At 39.3% G+C, this 20351-nt stretch overlaps 1 protein-coding gene across 2 annotated transcripts in view; it reads left to right on the top strand.

The window, feature by feature from the left end:
* Positions 1-7979, top strand: part of LOC124143379 (cytosolic purine 5'-nucleotidase-like) — a 39418-nt gene extending 31439 nt beyond the window's left edge. For both annotated transcript variants that reach the window (XM_046512337.2, XM_046512336.2), the window contains exons 17-18: positions 722-840; positions 1531-7979. In XM_046512337.2, coding sequence (XP_046368293.1) covers positions 722-840; positions 1531-1791 — 380 coding nt within the window. In that variant the 3' untranslated portion in view covers positions 1792-7979. The remainder of the gene's footprint in view (positions 1-721; positions 841-1530) is intronic.
* Positions 7980-20351: the final 12372 nt, after the last annotated feature.

Raw genomic sequence — 20351 nt, 5'->3', positions numbered from 1 at the left:
GCCGTCATATAGCTGGAATTTTGCTGAGTGCGGCGTTAAACAACAAACAAACAAACAAACATTACACTCTCATTTTATAGTACAGGGAATGAAATAATGCTGTAAGGAGCTTGTTGCAGTATTGGACATGTAAAACAGGCTATTTCATTGGCTCTTGTCATCAATAAACAAACTCAATGTTTGGCTTATGCTGACATGGGCAAAGATTGCTGTCCTCTTTTTGTAAAATCAGCAACATGGTGGTAACTGAATTTTTTACCAAAACAAAGTATGGAAAAAGACTGCAAATCTTGCAAACTCTGCCATTCATGAATTTTGAGTTGAGCAAGACTAATCTCACCTGAAAGAGCGAGCTGATGACATCTCTGATGTCACTATGGCAGAAACATTGTCCCGGACCGACCACTTTTTGGTTCGCTTTTTTTCTTCGCTGCTTTTTTACCAAAAGGGGAAGTTAACGACTTTTGAATGTACATTGACACACAAAAACATCAATTCAGGTGGTATTACTAACAGAAGCATCAGCACAGATACCTGGGATAACATGTTGCCTTTCAGAAACCAGGTTACGTGTTCAGAGTATACATGCTCTGTTTTAACCTGAAGTGTGTATTTATCTTTGTCAGGCTTGCAATTTATTTCAAAGGTAATTTTAGGCCATTAGTGTATTGAGTGATGTCCTATGAGTTTACACCTGTACACACATGCTCTGTTATTTCAGGTTCTCGACAGACGTTTTTAGCATCCCAGGTGATGCGGTATGCTGACATCTATGCCGGGACATTCCTCAACCTCCTCCACTACCCATTCTGCTACTTGTTCCGGGCTCCGGCCATGCTGGTAAACTACCATATCTCACAAGGAATATGCAGCTGAAATTCTGCTAGGAATGTCAGCTCACACATATCGTTAATGTTCATGAACTTTCCAATCGATACATTAGAGGTGAGGTGAGGTGAGGTGAGGCGAGATTGGGTTTAACATCGCGTTCAAGATTATTGCACTTAAATAGCAATGTGCATGCACATGTGTGTGTGTGTGTCTGCTTGTAGTCCGGACTAATGTACCCGTGAAGATCCGGGGTAGAATAGATCTACAGCAACCCATGCTTGCCGTAAAAAGGCGACTATGCTTGTCGTAAAAGGCGACTAATCGGGTGGTCAGGCTCGCTGACTTGGTTGATGCATGTCATCGATCCCAATTGCGTGGATTGATGCTCATGATATTAATCACTGGATTGTCAACCAACCAACCAAACTGGACTAATGCTAATTTTATAGTGCTAGCCCTCTGAGATACCATGCCACAGTTGAACATGAATACCCCACTCAGACACAGTACACTGACTCCGAGCTGACTTGTCCTTGTTTTATCCTCTCAATGTTTGCCAGGCAGGGTAGCAACAAGTACCATCTTTTAACGTCTTTTAGTATGACAAGAACAGGGATTGATTCGATTATTTATATACTGTTACCATGACAGTGATATATTGCGGCATTAAACAACAACCAATTATTCCTCTGCTTCCAGATGCCCCATGAGTCTACTGTGGAACATGAGCCATCACAGAAGGAAAAAGAGGAGGATTTCACTGGAATTGTGCGCAATCGATCCGTCAGCAGCACGCCTGAACTTGGAAGCCCCAAGAAACGAGCTCGTCAGACATCATCACCATCGAAACATGTGCTTCATCTTCGAGCCAACACTCCCCGTAAAGTCACCCATACACATGATGAAGATGATTCCGATGACTCTGAATCCTCCAATGCCACCAGTGATAAGTCTATTTAAACCTGCTAGTGACAGCACAGGCAACTAGATCTATGCAATAATGTAGACTTTATGGGTTGTGGATCTGTGAGGTGGCAGTGAAGATACGCAGCAGCAAGCACTGGTATGAGTTGTCGGTCAGGGATGTGTGGGTTGTGGGTGTAAAGCTGTGGGTGGGTGGGATCGCTGCCTGTCTGTGATTCATGTTAGAGACTGTACTGTCTGTATCCGGGGGATCTGTACTGTCTGTATCCGGGGGATCTGTACTGTCTGTATCTGGGGGATCTGTACTGTCTGTATCCGGGGGATCTGTGATGGATATCCCTGTTGTGAGGGATAACTGTTTGTCCATGGTATATCCTGTGTGTTTGTGCCTTGAATGTGATTTGTCTTAGTAACCTCAGTTAACAGGGATTAACAACAGACACATAAGGCAATATACAGTCAATTTTGTACTGTTATTCGCAAGAGGCATATTACTTACAGAAACATCAAAATATGGGGTCATTTTTTGTATGGTATCTTTCTTATGGACACTAAGGTGCTTGGTGTGTTCTTTTAGAATTTCAGTATTCTTTGATGAAAATGCTTTTCACTTTTCCTAACCTCTGTAGTAACATAATGTTGCTGACTGCTTATTTATCTATAGAGGATTGTTTGACATGGAAAAACAATTTGTTACATTTGTTGAAGATACAAATTCAGACTTGTATTTGTTTTGTTTTGTGAATTCATTTTTTGTAATTTGTTTTTCATCTATACACGGTTGTTTTAGAGGATTTGTTATTTACCACAGATTATGTTAAATGTAAACATGATGAAACAGTGATTATTTTATTTCCTGAAATAAATGACATGCGACAATGAATAATGAAACCAGTTCCTTGCTTATACTTGGGTTGTTGTAGCTTTATGATAAAGATGGATTTCTGTCAGAATCTGATTTTTAGATAACCTTGCTGGGATTGACCCTTTGTTTGACACAATTTCTTTGTACAGGCCAGTGGTAGATACATGTCAAATATTGAATTATAAGACGGAAATATTAAGAAATCCAAAACCTTGATTCTGAGCTGGTATTTTTTAGGTTTAACAGTGTTGTGTTGTTGATGGCTTTGTGTAGCTGCAATAGTAATCATTATGTAACCATTAACCTTCTTGGATGCATATGTCTTTGTATGAGATATACAGGCATTGTTATAGCACAAAAGACTGAGAAAATGTGAGGTCTTGTTTCTGTTTTGTTTACTAGATTCTGAACCCATTCTGAACATGGTGTATAGATGTATATACCTTGTATGGCTAGGATGATGTACCTCCTTCACTGGGTATATACAAACTTGGATGATGATGACAATACATAACAAATAATGTTTGGACTTATATTGTGCTAGAATCCATACACAAGGTACATGCTCAAAGCATTTACATTATTACCCCCGTCATTGGATCAGTGTGCACTTGCTTTTCATTCTCAGCTCCCTGGGGAGTATACAACCCAAGCTGCGTTACCAGGTATGAGAAGGTTAACAGTCACAAAACCAGGTACCCAGTTTACTGCTGGGTGAACAGAGGTATATTTCGAACAACATCACTTGCATAAGGAGACACCACATGTGATACATGTGTTCAGTGTGGGGTAGGACTGAAGCACTAGAAACTCTCATTTGTCGAGCTGGCAACCGCACTGATGATGGTACTGCTGACATTATAGATGACATATTGGCAAGCACTCCTGTTAGCTTCTTAAACATTATTATGCCCGAATATCCGAATCTACTACTGATAATTCAATTTTAGAGGTTAATAATCATAAGTCTTCGCCAAAACAATAAATCCTAACTCTCATCTTATTGTTTCATGTAGTTGTTTGTTAGAGAATTTACCTGCTAGTGTTTGAATGAGCAGGTAGTTTAACTGTGCCTTTCTTGTTAACACCATCTGTTCAGTAATTTCATGAAGTCCCTTTTCAAGTCAGAAGACTTTGATGTAGGTTCTTGAGTACTTTGTCAAACAGTTCCGTAAGTACCTTGTCAAACAAGTCCATGAGTACCTTGTCAAACAGGTCCATGAGTACCTTGTCAAACATGTCCTTGAGTAACTTGTGAAATAGTTCCTTGAGTACCTTGTCAAACAGGCAGGCCTTTGAGTACCTTGTCAAACAGGTCCTTGATGTTCTTTGTCAAACAGACAGGCACTTATGTACTAGTTTCTTGAAGCAGGGTATCTGTACTGCAATTTGTATGTGCTCCAATCCAAGGTCAGTCTAGGTGGAAGACATCAGTATCATGTATCCACGACCTTCTACCTCCAACACTGAATGCTCAGCTGTAGAAATTGCAGATGTTTGTGTGAGATGTGTGGTGTAGTCTTATCAGTGAGAACTGGGATCCATTAAGTCATTAAAAGTCAAATTTGTTGTTGTTTTACAATTTTGTGCCAACAATTGTTTTCGCAATCGAAATAGTGAATATTAATTTTCTCCTGAAACTTGTACCCAAGAATGGTGTGTGCACACTATAGCTAGCCAGTATAGTGTAGATACTCTAATTACCACTGAGTAATGACATCAACTTCTGCTTCTGAACATGACCATGTTGCTGGTTGGTTACTTGTGTGCAATTTGTATAGGGGATGTTGCAGGATACAAGCCTCAAGCCTCAGCATGTCAAACTCAATTTGTTGCACTTGTTGACATAATTCTACAGATTAATTCGAATAAAGGCCAACTGTTATTAGTGCCAAGCTAATGCCAAGAACTAAGGCTGTTTAAAAAATTAAATCTGTGAATCCTTGTACCATGGATACAAGTGTTGTGAAGGAATAGCTCTCATGAAGCCACTGTAGTGTCTGCTACACCCATGATTATCAAGTATATCACTGCATTATGGCCGGACAGCGTGCATCGATGGTCAGACTATCAGTCACATTCAAACAGTCTGCAACACTTGATGCTTCCAGCTCTCCTATCACCTGGGCCCCTTTCCACAAAGGGATCGTAGCGCTATAACTGTCGTAAAGTATGGTACTTACGATCGTCTTAGCGCTATGGTTGCTTTAGTGGAACGGGGCCCTGGACCACTCCTGTTCACAGTTCTTGGTTAGGTATGCACCCCACATTAACCTTAGTGTGTACACGATTCTGCTAAAGTAGCTCAATGAATATTTTGTGATGATGTTGATGTTTCTAGTTGTTTGGTTTTTAGATATCATTGCTGTGGAATATTTGTGTATTTTGTTTAAAGCAGCCTATATAACAAATCTGCTGACACATATTGGTATGATCACCATTTGAGACTTTTGACAGTAATGATACATAGGTTATTTTATGTATTTGTCATACTGACTAGTGTCCTGACACATCCAGCCCCAAGAATTTTCTACTCCTTTAAAATACCTTTGCATGTCTTGAAAATGAGCTTAGAAATATTGCTTTGCGATGGAAAGCATGAATTTAGACTATGAAATGCTTGATGAAAAAGTCATTTGAAGGATGAAATGAAAGCATTGGTGAGCAGTAATAACTGCATCTAGACAATCGTTAATTTGATGAGTACTTGTGACTTCTAAACTGTGGAGGACTAAGGGTATAGTTAAGCTGTCAGTATTAGATTTAGCTTAATGCTACATTATGTTTGTTTACATAACTCCATGCTGGGAAGTCATGCATAGAAGAAAACAAATATATTACTGATTATTAAGATTACCTAAGAATGAATATGATACAACTGTGCCTACAGACTGTTATGTGAAGTGATGCTGACTGCATAGTGAGAGTACTAACCAGTGAGGGAAGTCTTCTCACTGCATCTTGTAGAACATTGGTTTGTCTGACTTGCCTGCCTCAACTGCTGCTGATGACTAGACATGAATGTACAGTTTGAACCACACGATGGTGCTTCTATCTCAGTTACCATGTTTACACAACCAAACTTGCAAAAGACACTATTATTTTAATTTTTTAAATTATTAAAAAATTAATGTTGGATCATGTGCTTTTATGGGCAGTTATCTATTTTTTAATTTTTTTATTTCACACACTGTTTTTAATTTTTGTATGTCTATCTGTTTAGGATTGAAATTGTAGCTCAAAGAGCCTGTATTCTCTTGGTGTTGGTGTCTTGAAATAGAAGGTGGTATAAATGTTTCTATGACATCACCTGAGCAGTGTCACTCTAAGAGAGTAATCTAGTTTGAAAAAGATATTTTGCTTAACTTACAGTGCATGTCCAGCATGTAAACCTGCGACTGTCATTTTATTTAATTGTTGTAAATTATTTTTAGATTTTTATCCAATACATCCATGTCTGTTTTATATTTGGTGCTTTCATGTGTTAAATTTTCATTGATTTTATTTATCACCAATTTCATATTTATTGTGAAGAATTCTTTTATTTTATTCACCTGAGGCATCTTTGATGTGCAAAACAGAATATTTTAGCAGTGCTCATGTATTTGTTTTTAGCAGTGTTTGACTGTTTATTGTACACTACCATGTTAAAACCATTTTCTGTCATATACCCAAGGGAATATATATGAACCAGAGAAGAGTTCTGTGTTTTACAAGCATGTTGCTTGATACGAACCTTGCTTCTGATTAGTAAATTATAATGGTTGACAAACAGGACCTACGAGTATTTCTAGTTGATCTTTTCCAAAAGAAGGCAGTATGGTAGGTGCAGACAGCAGGATCAGAGAATTGTGATGTTTTGAAGATATGTAATGTTTGTTGTATTAAGAACTCCACACCTTTTACCAAGACAGGCTACCTTATCCTTGTCCAAGACTTTCTCCATATTTGGTCACAGGTTGCAATGTCCAGTATACCCTTTCCTTGTCACAGCATGCCATGCTCACTTCTTAGCCATGAGTATTGTTTCCTTCTCAGAGTGTACTGCCATGTATTTTCCTCAGCTAGACTGCCATATCCTAGATCAGTGTACTGTCATGTCCATTATCTAGCCCATCTACATTGTCTTTTCCCAAACTTACTTTTGCAACTTTTCCTTGCCTAGTTTGTCACAAGTTTTTGTGTCGTGTCCTTTTACCAGCGGACTACTATGTTTTATGTATTGTTGTGCTCCTCTCATCTTCATCATTTCCTGTTCCAGCCAAACTACTGTCCTTGACCCAACTGAATGTCATGTTGATTTCCTAGCCTGTCAACTATGATCTTGCTTCAACTTTGTGTCCTGTTCCAGCCAAACTACTGTCCTTGACCCAACTTAATGTCATGTCGATTTCCTAGCCCATCTTCTCTTATCTTGCTTCAACTTTGTGTCCTGTTCCAGCCAAACTACTGTCCTTGACCCAACTTAATGTCATGTCGATTTCCTAGCCCATCTTCCCTTATCTTGCTTCAACTTTGTGTCCTGTTCCAGCCAAACTACTGTCCTTGACCCAACTTAATGTCATGTCGATTTTCTAACCCATCTTCTCTTATCTTGCTTCAACTTTGTGTCCTGTTCCAGCCAAACTACTGTCCTTGACCCAACTTAATGTCATGTCGATTTCCTAGCCCATCTTCTCTTATCTTGCTTCAACTTTGTGTCCTGTTCCAGCCAAACTACTGTCCTTGACCCAACTTAATGTCATGTCGATTTCCTAGCCCATCTTCTCTTATCTTGCTTCAACTTTGTGTCCTGTTCCAGCCACACTACTGTCCGTGACCCGACTTAATGTCATGTCGATTTCCTAGCCTGTCAACTCTGATCTTTTTCAACTTTGTGTCCTGTTCCAGCTAAACTACTGTCCTTGACCCAACTTAATGTCATGTCGATTTCCTAGCCTGTCAACTATGATCTTGCTTCAACTTTGTGTCCTGTTCCAGCCAAACTATCATCATGTCAGTTTCCAAACATATGTACCAATACTAATGTCCCAACTTTCTTTAATCTTTCTCTTGATCAAGTTTCCCATGATTTTGTCACAAATATATTACTTGTGGCATCTCACAGTCATGTCATTTCCCTAGCCTATTACTATGGCCATGATTGTGTGTCCTTGTCCACCAATTCTTGTAGGTCCTAGTCACTGTTGATTGTCTAATCAGCTGCTCCAGTACTTTTACTGCCTTCTACATAACCTCAAGTTTACCATGATATTTACTGTAGAATATATGTACAGTATGTATGCTATTTCTTGATGTACATATACCATTGTAATGTCATATTTTATGATCATTTCAAGAGTAAATAGTTGCATTCCAATTTGTTTCTTTTGTTTTGTTATGGAGGCAATGGTGGTTTGACATGTGATCAGGGTTGCAGACTTGAAACAAGTTTCCCCCAGACCACAGGAATGGCCACAGGAAAATATTTCAATCTTGCCAGTCCTATAAATTCTGGACCTCTTTTTCTGTTTATTGCTTCAAACTTGATAAGGGTTGTTTAGTTTTTGTACACATTAGACATCATGGTTGTTGGTTGGTTGGTTTGTTGTTTAACGCTGCACTCAGCAATATTCCAGCTATATGACGACAGTCTGTAAATAATCGAGTCTGGACCAGACAATCCAGTGATTAATATCATGAGCATCGACCTACGCAATTGGGATACGATGACATGCATCAACCAAGTCAGCGAGCCTGACCACCCGATCCCGTTAGTCGCCTCTTTCCACAAGCATAGTCACCTTTTACTGCAAGCATGGGTTGCTGAAGACCTATCCTACCCCAGATCTTCATGGGTCTCTTGCATAGATCTAAATTTGAAGCAGATGAGGTGTTCTCCCTGGCCTATTTTATTTCTAGTTCAGGTATATAAACTAGTGGAAGGAAATGAGCTTTTTGACCATTGTTGAACGATATCAGATCTGTCGTACCTGAAGCTAAAGTAAATCTTTTTTGGCCAAATTCGCGTGATCAAGCAGAAATTCCAATTCACATGCAGAAAGAAACATGCCTACTTCTTGCCTAAATGTCTTCATAAATTTCATAAAGATGTTATTTATTATTCGGCTTTTCACATATTGTTTTCTCAGTGTACATCAGATAAGATTTGCTTTCGTTACTGACAAATTGTCCTGAACGTTTGATACGTAACTATATCTATCCTGTCACATGAACATTCTCAATCTTATCACAAATACAGCGTTACAGCAAGAGTAAAGGGCTTAGGTACGTGTTACCGTCCAGTTTTCTCAGTTTGGTATTTTCAGCGGGGAGTTTGATATAATTTAAGAGCATTTAAGTAAACTCTGAGCAACAAATACACTGTTATTTTCCGTGTGGCCTCCAAGTCGGCCAGACCGCCTCCGTGGTATAGTGGTAGTGCGTCCGCTCGGAGAGCGGAAGGTCCGGGGTTCGATCCCCGGCCGCGGCCGCGTCATACCAACAGACGTTAGAAGATGGTACCCTGTCTGGCGCTCGACATTAAGGGTCTAAAACAAGGACGGGTCGGCAAAGAGTCAGTATACTGTGTCTGAGTGTGATATTCATGTTACACTGCGGCATGGTATCTCAGTGAGCTAGTACTATAAATCGGCATCAGTCCGGACTAGTACCTAAGTAGCAGCCACACGCACGCACGCACGAACGCACGCACGCACGGACGCACGCACGTCCCTGTATAAGTGCAATAATCATGGAAGCGACGGTAAACCCTATTTCACCTTACCTCCAAGGCGGTCATATCGACAAAATCGGATTGGAACCACCTGAACAAATTCAGGTGTCAACATTGGATGTTTCAGCTTCATTGATCCAATGGTTTGCGAGGAGATAGTGTATAAAGTTTAAATTTAAATTTAAAATATCGCAAAACACGGATGAAATATATTGAGCCATACTGCAAACTCTTTGTGTTTTGTTATGCATTTTAAGTTTGTACTGCGTGTGATCAATTGTTTGATCAATATTAATTTGAACTTTTTACACATTTCTATCAAGTTGTGAGAGAGCGTTTGAAAGGTTTTCAGAGAAAAAATGCTTTATCATTGAGTGTTCCACAACGATGCCAATATTGACACAGCAGCGAGATCAAGTAATCGGAAGCCTTCAACCTATTGTGTTCCTGGTTGTTTGAAAACCGTCATGAGATACCACTTTGCAGAGCCAACAGAAACAAAAAATAATTTGATACACTTCTCGACCTTCATATAAACAAGAAATTTCATAACATTTTGTACAAAACAAAAACTCCAGCCACCGCCAACCTTTATACTAATGGGGAATAGATAATCCTCTACAAAGTGGTAGTAGCTTATAATGTTTACAAAATCGTGAATTAATATTTTTAGAAATTAAACATTTTGTAGGTTAACCGAAATAGATGTGTGTTTAGTTGATGAGACTGGGTTGCTATATCAAGTAAACACATGTTGGGTATTCACGTCATCTTTTTAAGTTTATACATAATGCATATGTAGGACTGGTTCATGATATCTCAATCAATATGAACATTGTTCCTGATACAATAAACAATTTACACGTATATGATGAATAATAAATAAGTAAAAAGATAATATCGTTTACGTTTACTAAGATTGTTACTATTTCGGCTTCGAACTTACAGCACTGTCTGACACCAAAAAGGCCATACTGCCCCATGTTCGCTAAAAAGACCAAAAAATATTTTATTTTATTTTATTGATAAATAAATTTATAACATTACTAAGAATTGGAGAATTCCAAATAATGAAAAATGCAGGTAAGCGGGACGGTGTTGCCAGAAACCTTAAATTTTGTCCTTTTTGTAAAAATATATTACAGAAGATGAGTTGCATTTTATGTCAGTATATGTGATATTTTAAGTCATATGTTTTTCCAACACTAAACTAAAAATTGATTATTCTCTTCGAACTTTACCACAAACGTCTGACATTTAACCTTGTCGTTATGTGCTAAATACATCAAAGATGCCTTATCATTATGTTCTTCATTATTATAAATCTAATTGAACTTTAAGTGCACTTTTTAACTCTTGTTATTGTACCACCACTTTGTATATAATACATGTATCTATACTGTACTTGGGCCTGTGGCAATTTACCCGTGAAGATCATGACATCGATCCACTCAAGTGGGATACGATGAAATGCATCAACCAAGTTAGCGAGCCTGACCACCCGATCCCGTTAGCCGCCTTGTACGACAAGCATAGTCGCCTTTACGGCAAGGATGGTTTGCTGAAGACCTATTCTTCCCCGTATCTTCACGGGTCCATTAATTAAATGAAGGCATATTTACGTAAACACGAGGACGCCTCTTTGTGGCTGGAAGTGTATATATTAAGGCTGAGGGACCTGTTGATATTGTGGAGGGGGCCTGGGATTTTATCGAACAGAAAATTGGCCCATAAAATCCATGGGTTAGTGAGTGATTATTGTTTTACGCGGCTTAAAGCAATATTCGAGCAATATAACAGTCGGGGACACCAGAAATGGGCTTTACACATTGTACCCATGTGGGTAGCAGACACTTCTTATGCATATGGGGAGGGCACGGGTGGCCCACTCGTCTAAGTCGATTCGCTGCGCAGAGTTGCGTCCCTTGGGCACGCCAGACACCTATGATTGTGAGTTCGAATCCCGGTTCGCCCCGATTATGTTTCTAGGTTTGTCAGCATCATACCCGTGCTCGTGGGTTTCACCGAAGTGGTAAACGTCTGAGACCTGCATTACTTCGGGCTTTCCTCCACATTAAGCTGACACGCCGTGATATAACTGGAATACTGTTAAAAGCGGCGTTAAACCCAACTCACTCACTCACTTATGCATATGGACAGGGCTTTGTCACTTTTATGTACTGTATAGTCAACGCTGGCGCCATTCTCGATTGTGGAGATACCTCCTGGGTGCATTCCAAAGTGACATCCAATCAATCATCACTTCCCTCAACGACGCATCTCTTATATGGAAACAAAATAATAATATGTAATAATGGACTTTATTGATTATCTTTTCTCCTTTACAAGCAGATTGAGAACCGACATTTGTTTGACTACGTTGGGTTGCACAGACGTATCTGTTGATAGTTCAGTCATCTGTTGAGGAGAACATGAAACCCACCTTAATACCATCCATGAAGTTTCATTTTATCCTTTACTCGATGATAGGTATTACGTGTCAGGTAAGTGTAAACGTTGCAATTAATACACCTACTGTTTTGTAACATGTTTCAGAGATAATACGACTTGCCATACAGGTTGTCCAGGGATCGGGGATAATTTGACGTTATATATTTGACGTTTATATATTTTGTAAGTGATTATGTGAATAAAAGCCGGAATAAGTTGAATGTGGTTCTTCAATTTGGGAGCGTACCATGTTGAAAGCGATTGTTATGTCTAGTCGGAATGCCTTGATTAGAATTAGAATGCATCTGTGATATACAGCCTTCTGTATATAAGCCAGGCTGTCGTGTTTCTCCTTCAGATTACTACCGTGTCTTTCCCTAATCTCACTGCCCTTATCACGGCCAAACTAGCCATTTTGCTCCAGTAAACTGAAGTGTTCTCTTCCCGGCCAAACTATTAATATTGTTCTTGTCACAATTTACTGCTGTGTTCTCTTCCCGGCCTAACCGTTGTCCTTGTCACAATTTAATCCCGTCTTATCCTCCCTGCCAAACTATTACTATTGTTCCTTCTCAAAGTAACTGCTGTGTTCTCTTTCCGGCCAAACGATTGTTCCTATCACAATTTACTTCCGTCTTATCCTCCCTGCCAAACTATTACTATTGTTCCTTCTCAAAGTAACTGCTGTGTTCTCTTTCCGGCCAAACGATTGTCCTTGTCACAATTTACTTCCGTCTTATCCTCCCTGCCAAACTATTACTATTGTTCCTTCTCAAAGTAACTGCTGTGTTCTCTTTCCGGCCAAACTGTTCTTCTTCTCACAATTTACTTCCGTCTTATCATCCCGGCCAAACTATTAATATTTTTCCTTCTCAAAGTAACTGCTGTGTTCTCTTTCCGGCCAAACTGTTCTTCTTGTCACAATTTACTTCCGTCTTATCATCCCGGCCAAACTATTAATATTTTTCCTTCTCAAAGTAACTGCTGTGTTCTCTTTCCGGCCAAACTGTTCTTCTTGTCACAATTTACTTCCGTCTTATCATCCCTGCCAAACTATTACTATTGTTCCTTCTCAAAGTAACTGCTGTGTTCTCTTTCCGGCCAAACTGTTCTTCTTCTCACAATTTACTTCCGTCTTATCATCCCGGCCAAACTATTAATATTGTTCCTTCTCAAAGTAACTGCTGTGTTCTCTTTCCGGCCAAACTGTTCTTCTTGTCACAATTTACTTCCGTCTTATCATCCCGGCCAAACTATTGATATTGTTCCTTCTTAAAGTAACTGCTGTGTTCTCTTTCCGGCCAAACTGTTCTTTTTGTCACAATTTACTTCCGTCTTATCCTCCCGGCCAAACTATTACTATTTTTCCTTCTCAAAGTAACTGCTGTGTTCTCTTTCCGGCCAAACTGTTCTTCTTCTCACAATTTACTTCCGTCTTATCATCCCGGCCAAACTATTGATATTGTTCCTTCTTAAAGTAACTGCTGTGTTCTCTTTCTGGCGAAACTGTTCTTTTTGTCACAATTTACTTCCGTCTTATCATCCCGGCCAAACTATTACTATTGTTCCTTCTCAAAGTAACTGCTGTGTTCTTTTTCCGGCCAAACTGTTCTTCTTCTCACAATTTACTTCCGTCTTATCATCCCGGCCAAACTATTACTATTGTTCCTTCTCAAAGTAACTGCTGTGTTCTCTTTCCGGCCAAACTGTTCTTCTTGTCACAATTTACTTCCGTCTTATCATCCCGGCCAAACTATTGATATTGTTCCTTCTTAAAGTAACTGCTGTGTTCTCTTTCCGGCCAAACTGTTCTTCTTGTCACAATTTACTTCCGTCTTATCATCCCGGCCAAACTATTACTATTGTTCCTTCTCAAAGTAACTGCTGTGTTCTCTTTCCGGCCAAACTGTTCTTCTTCTCACAATTTACTTCCGTCTTATCATCCCGGCCAAACTATTACTATTGTTCCTTCTCAAAGTAACTGCTGTGTTCTCTTTCCGGCCAAACTGTTCTTCTTGTCACAATTTACTTCCGTCTTATCATCCCGGCCAAACTATTGATATTGTTCCTTCTTAAAGTAACTGCTGTGTTCTCTTTCTGGCGAAACTGTTCTTTTTGTCACAATTTACTTCCGTCTTATCCTCCCTGCCAAACTATTGATATTGTTCCTTCTTAAAGTAACTGCTGTGTTCTCTTTCCGGCCAAACTGTTCTTCTTGTCACAATTTACTTCCGTCTTATCATCCCGGCCAAACTATTACTATTGTTCCTTCTCAAAGTAACTGCTGTGTTCTCTTTCCGGCCAAACTGTTCTTCTTCTCACAATTTACTTCCGTCTTATCATCCCGGCCAAACTATTACTATTGTTCCTTCTCAAAGTAACTGCTGTGTTCTCTTTCCGGCCAAACTGTTCTTCTTGTCACAATTTACTTCCGTCTTATCATCCCGGCCAAACTATTGATATTGTTCCTTCTTAAAGTAACTGCTGTGTTCTCTTTCTGGCGAAACTGTTCTTTTTGTCACAATTTACTTCTGTCTTATCCTCCCTGCCAAACTATTGATATTGTTCCTTCTTAAAGTAACTGCTGTGTTCTCTTTCCGGCCAAACTGTTCTTCTTCTCACAATTTACTTCCGTCTTATCCTCCCTGCCAAACTATTGATATTGTTCCTTCTTAAAGTAACTGCTGTGTTCTCTTTCTGGCCAAACTGTTCTTCTTGTCACAATTTACTTCCGTCTTATCATCCCGGCCAAACTATTGATATTGTTCCTTCTTAAAGTAACTGCTGTGTTCTCTTTCCGGCCAAACTGTTCTTCTTGTCACAATTTACCTCCGTCTTATCATCCCGGCCAAACTATTGATATTGTTCCTTCTCAAAGTAACTGCTGTGTTCTCTTTCCGGCCAAACTGTTCTTCTTCTCACAATTTACTTCCGTCTTATCATCCCGGCCAAACTATTAATATTGTTCCTTCTCAAAGTAACTGCTGTGTTCTCTTTCCGGCCAAACTGTTCTTCTTGTCACAATTTACTTCCGTCTTATCCTCCCTGCCAAACTATTACTATTGTTCCTTCTCAAAGTAACTGCTGTGTTCTCTTTCCGGCCAAACTGTTCTTCTTCTCACAATTTACTTCCGTCTTATCATCCCGGCCAAACTATTACTATTGTTCCTTCTCAAAGTAACTGCTGTGTTCTCTTTCCGGCCAAACTGTTCTTCTTCTCACAATTTACTTGCGTCTTATCCTCCCTGCCAAACTATTACTATTGTTCCTTCTCAAAGTAACTGCTGTGTTCTCTTTCCGGCCAAACTGTTCTTCTTGTCACAATTTACTTCCGTCTTATCATCCCGGCCAAACTATTGATATTGTTCCTTCTCAAAGTAACTGCTGTGTTCTCTTTCCGGCCAAACTGTTCTTCTTCTCACAATTTACTTCCGTCTTATCATCCCGGCCAAACTATTAATATTGTTCCTTCTCAAAGTAACTGCTGTGTTCTCTTTCCGGCCAAACTGTTCTTCTTCTCACAATTTACTTGCGTCTTATCCTCCCTGCCAAACTATTACTATTGTTCCTTCTCAAAGTAACTGCTGTGTTCTCTTTCCGGCCAAACTGTTCTTCTTGTCACAATTTACTTCCGTCTTATCATCCCGGCCAAACTATTGATATTGTTCCTTCTTAAAGTAACTGCTGTGTTCTCTTTCCGGCCAAACTGTTCTTTTTGTCACAATTTACTTCCGTCTTATCCTCCCGGCCAAACTATTACTATTTTTCCTTCTCAAAGTAACTGCTGTGTTCTCTTTCCGGCCAAACTGTTCTTCTTCTCACAATTTACTTCCGTCTTATCATCCCGGCCAAACTATTGATATTGTTCCTTCTTAAAGTAACTGCTGTGTTCTCTTTCTGGCGAAACTGTTCTTTTTGTCACAATTTACTTCCGTCTTATCATCCCGGCCAAACTATTACTATTGTTCCTTCTCAAAGTAACTGCTGTGTTCTTTTTCCGGCCAAACTGTTCTTCTTCTCACAATTTACTTCCGTCTTATCATCCCGGCCAAACTATTACTATTGTTCCTTCTCAAAGTAACTGCTGTGTTCTCTTTCCGGCCAAACTGTTCTTCTTGTCACAATTTACTTCCGTCTTATCATCCCGGCCAAACTATTGATATTGTTCCTTCTTAAAGTAACTGCTGTGTTCTCTTTCCGGCCAAACTGTTCTTCTTGTCACAATTTACTTCCGTCTTATCATCCCGGCCAAACTATTACTATTGTTCCTTCTCAAAGTAACTGCTGTGTTCTCTTTCCGGCCAAACTGTTCTTCTTCTCACAATTTACTTCCGTCTTATCATCCCGGCCAAACTATTACTATTGTTCCTTCTCAAAGTAACTGCTGTGTTCTCTTTCCGGCCAAACTGTTCTTCTTGTCACAATTTACTTCCGTCTTATCATCCCGGCCAAACTATTGATATTGTTCCTTCTTAAAGTAACTGCTGTGTTCTCTTTCTGGCGAAACTGTTCTTTTTGTCACAATTTACTTCCGTCTTATCCTCCCTGCCAAACTATTGATATTGTTCCTTCTTAAAGTAACTGCTGTGTTCTCTTTCCGGCCAAACTGTTCTTCTTGTCACAATTTACTTCCGTCTTATCATCCCGGCCAAACTATTACTATTGTTCCTTCTCAAAGTAACTGCTGTGTTCTCTTTCCGGCCAAACTGTTCTTCTTCTCACAATTTACTTCCGTCTTATCATCCCGGCCAAACTATTACTATTGTTCCTTCTCAAAGTAACTGCTGTGTTCTCTTTCCGGCCAAACTGTTCTTCTTGTCACAATTTACTTCCGTCTTATCATCCCGGCCAAACTATTGATATTGTTCCTTCTTAAAGTAACTGCTGTGTTCTCTTTCTGGCGAAACTGTTCTTTTTGTCACAATTTACTTCTGTCTTATCCTCCCTGCCAAACTATTGATATTGTTCCTTCTTAAAGTAACTGCTGTGTTCTCTTTCCGGCCAAACTGTTCTTCTTCTCACAATTTACTTCCGTCTTATCCTCCCTGCCAAACTATTGATATTGTTCCTTCTTAAAGTAACTGCTGTGTTCTCTTTCTGGCCAAACTGTTCTTCTTGTCACAATTTACTTCCGTCTTATCATCCCGGCCAAACTATTGATATTGTTCCTTCTTAAAGTAACTGCTGTGTTCTCTTTCCGGCCAAACTGTTCTTCTTGTCACAATTTACCTCCGTCTTATCATCCCGGCCAAACTATTGATATTGTTCCTTCTCAAAGTAACTGCTGTGTTCTCTTTCCGGCCAAACTGTTCTTCTTCTCACAATTTACTTCCGTCTTATCATCCCGGCCAAACTATTAATATTGTTCCTTCTCAAAGTAACTGCTGTGTTCTCTTTCCGGCCAAACTGTTCTTCTTGTCACAATTTACTTCCGTCTTATCCTCCCTGCCAAACTATTACTATTGTTCCTTCTCAAAGTAACTGCTGTGTTCTCTTTCCGGCCAAACTGTTCTTCTTCTCACAATTTACTTCCGTCTTATCATCCCGGCCAAACTATTACTATTGTTCCTTCTCAAAGTAACTGCTGTGTTCTCTTTCCGGCCAAACTGTTCTTCTTCTCACAATTTACTTGCGTCTTATCCTCCCTGCCAAACTATTACTATTGTTCCTTCTCAAAGTAACTGCTGTGTTCTCTTTCCGGCCAAACTGTTCTTCTTGTCACAATTTACTTCCGTCTTATCATCCCGGCCAAACTATTGATATTGTTCCTTCTCAAAGTAACTGCTGTGTTCTCTTTCCGGCCAAACTGTTCTTCTTCTCACAATTTACTTCCGTCTTATCATCCCGGCCAAACTATTAATATTGTTCCTTCTCAAAGTAACTGCTGTGTTCTCTTTCCGGCCAAACTGTTCTTCTTCTCACAATTTACTTGCGTCTTATCCTCCCTGCCAAACTATTACTATTGTTCCTTCTCAAAGTAACTGCTGTGTTCTCTTTCCGGCCAAACTGTTCTTCTTGTCACAATTTACTTCCGTCTTATCATCCCGGCCAAACTATTGATATTGTTCCTTCTCAAAGTAACTGCTGTGTTCTCTTTCCGGCCAAACTGTTCTTCTTGTCACAATTTACTTCCGTCTTATCATCCCTGCCAAACTATTACTATTGTTTCTTCTCAAAGTAACTGCTGTGTTCTCTTTCCGGCCAAACTGTTCTTCTTCTCACAATTTACTTCCGTCTTATCATCCCGGCCAAACTATTACTATTGTTCCTTCTCAAAGTAACTGCTGTGTTCTCTTTCCGGCCAAACTGTTCTTCTTCTCACAATTTACTTCCGTCTTATCATCCCTGCCAAACTATTACTATTGTTCCTTCTCAAAGTAACTGCTGTGTTCTCTTTCCGGCCAAACTGTTCTTCTTGTCACAATTTACTTCCGTCTTATTATCCCGGCCAAACTATTACTATTGTTCCTTCTCAAAGTAACTGCTGTGTTCTCTTTCCGGCCAAACTGTTCTTCTTCTCACAATTTACTTCCGTCTTATCATCCCGGCCAAACTATTACTATTGTTCCTTCTCAAAGTAACTGCTGTGTTCTCTTTCCGGCCAAACTGTTCTTCTTCTCACAATTTACTTCCGTCTTATCATCCCGGCCAAACTATTACTATTGTTCCTTCTCAAAGTAACTGCTGTGTTCTCTTTCCGGCCAAACTGTTCTTCTTCTCACAATTTACTTGCGTCTTATCCTCCCGGCCAAACTATTAATATTTTCGATGCTCAGGAGGCTTTACCGTGATTGTGATAAAATCCATCAGTGTCTATGTGAAATTGTCCAAAATTATTGACAATGCTATATTTTTACTTTTAGATAAATGTGTATTTAATCTTGAAAAAGACATTCTTATTTGCTGTGTATCTGTCAATCCGTCAGGATCAAGTTGGTTGAATAACAGACAAATCAAGTGTGGTTTGACTTTATTCTGGGTGGGGTGGGGTGGGGATTTTAACTCCTAGACAGGGACACTGTCTGATCATAATGATGATGATATCGCCGAGGTCTTAGGTGACGAGAATATCTCAATTCTGTCCTGTGGTATCAACATAGATAAACATCATGTGATAGCATTGTAAACAATGCCGGAAAGTATCTTGTAAATATATGTGCCGCTCTCTATTCTAAATGGTCGCCGTGGTACGGATTTAGATATAGGTTATTATACTTTCATCGGTCACTCAGGCTCCAGTGTAATTAACTACATTATTGTATCCAACAGTTTCTTCTTCCACTGTAAAAAAATGATACTGTGCGGAAGGCAGAATCCTCACAACACATATCGAAGAGACATCCATTCCCCATCCAACTATAGGGGTATATCAGTTCTTAGTGTACTGAGTAAGTTGTATGTTTCTTTTTTGAATAGATGGTTCACGTATTTGTGTGAGGTCTATGGTACTCCTGTACACTAGTCCCAGGCAGTTTCCATCATGATTACTCCGCAATAGATAATATCTATATATAACAGTGCACTATCCATAGATATATCAGTAAGCGTAAGGGTAGGATGTATGGTGTCTTTGTCGACTTTTTAAAAGCCTTTGACAGTGTAAACTGGGTGACATCATGAACAGTACTAGTCAATAGAGGTGTTTCTTGCAAAATGATGAAAGCTATACAGTCTATTTATACATCTGTTAAGGCTAGCGTTATGTTTAAACTTCCATTTTCTGAAATGTTTCAGTGTCCAAGAGGAGTAGGCCAGGGTTGTGTGTTAAGCTCCCTTGTATTCTCGATGTTCATTAACGAATTAGCTGCTGAAGTTGAACAGAATTCTGGACCAGGAATACAACTACATCCTGATATTACAGAGATATTCCAGTTATTATTTGCAAACGATATTATCCTAATCTCAGATGCCATAGGTGGACTTCTAGAAAGTTTTGTAATGATTATGATTTAGACGTCAATTTGGATAAACTAAAGTCAAGAAAAGAGATTTTGTGCTATAATGGTCTAAGTGTCATCTAATATGTATTTGGGCGTTACTTTTACGAGAAGCCTGTCCTGTTCAAGTCATTTCTCCAATGCTGGTATACAGTGGAAAAAGCCAAAGTTTGGTGTCTTAAAGTCATTGACAAAATTACATCCTTATATTTCAAAATATTTTATATGAAAATATGGTCTATGGTTCCGAAGTCTGGGGTCCACACAAGAATCGTGAAATAGAAACCATACATACATTGGCATGCAAGCGCTTTAAATTTCTAGGTGTCAAATCGGCAACTTCCAACACGTGGTTCGAGGTGAATGTGGGCGTTATTCATTATATCTTTGTTCATACACAAGAGTTATTGGTTATTGGATAAAGTTATTGAGTATGTCCGATTGTCGCTATCCAAAGAAATGTTTTTTTTAATGATTTTTCAGGCAGAAAGTTATGGTAAAATTAATTTGGGTCTCAAAATGTAAATCTTTATTGTTCGGTTTGGGTTTTGGCTCCGTTTTGGAAAACAAGTGTATAGGTCATCCTCATTCGTTTTTGTCAGAATTTATGACGCGTCTGAAATGAAGT

This window comes from Haliotis rufescens, unplaced genomic scaffold (assembly GCF_023055435.1).
Source record: "Haliotis rufescens isolate VD_foot unplaced genomic scaffold, xgHalRufe1.0.p SCAF_108, whole genome shotgun sequence".
In the NCBI taxonomy this organism is placed as follows: domain Eukaryota; kingdom Metazoa; phylum Mollusca; class Gastropoda; order Lepetellida; family Haliotidae; genus Haliotis; species Haliotis rufescens.
This window is presented reverse-complemented; position numbering and strand designations above follow the sequence as displayed.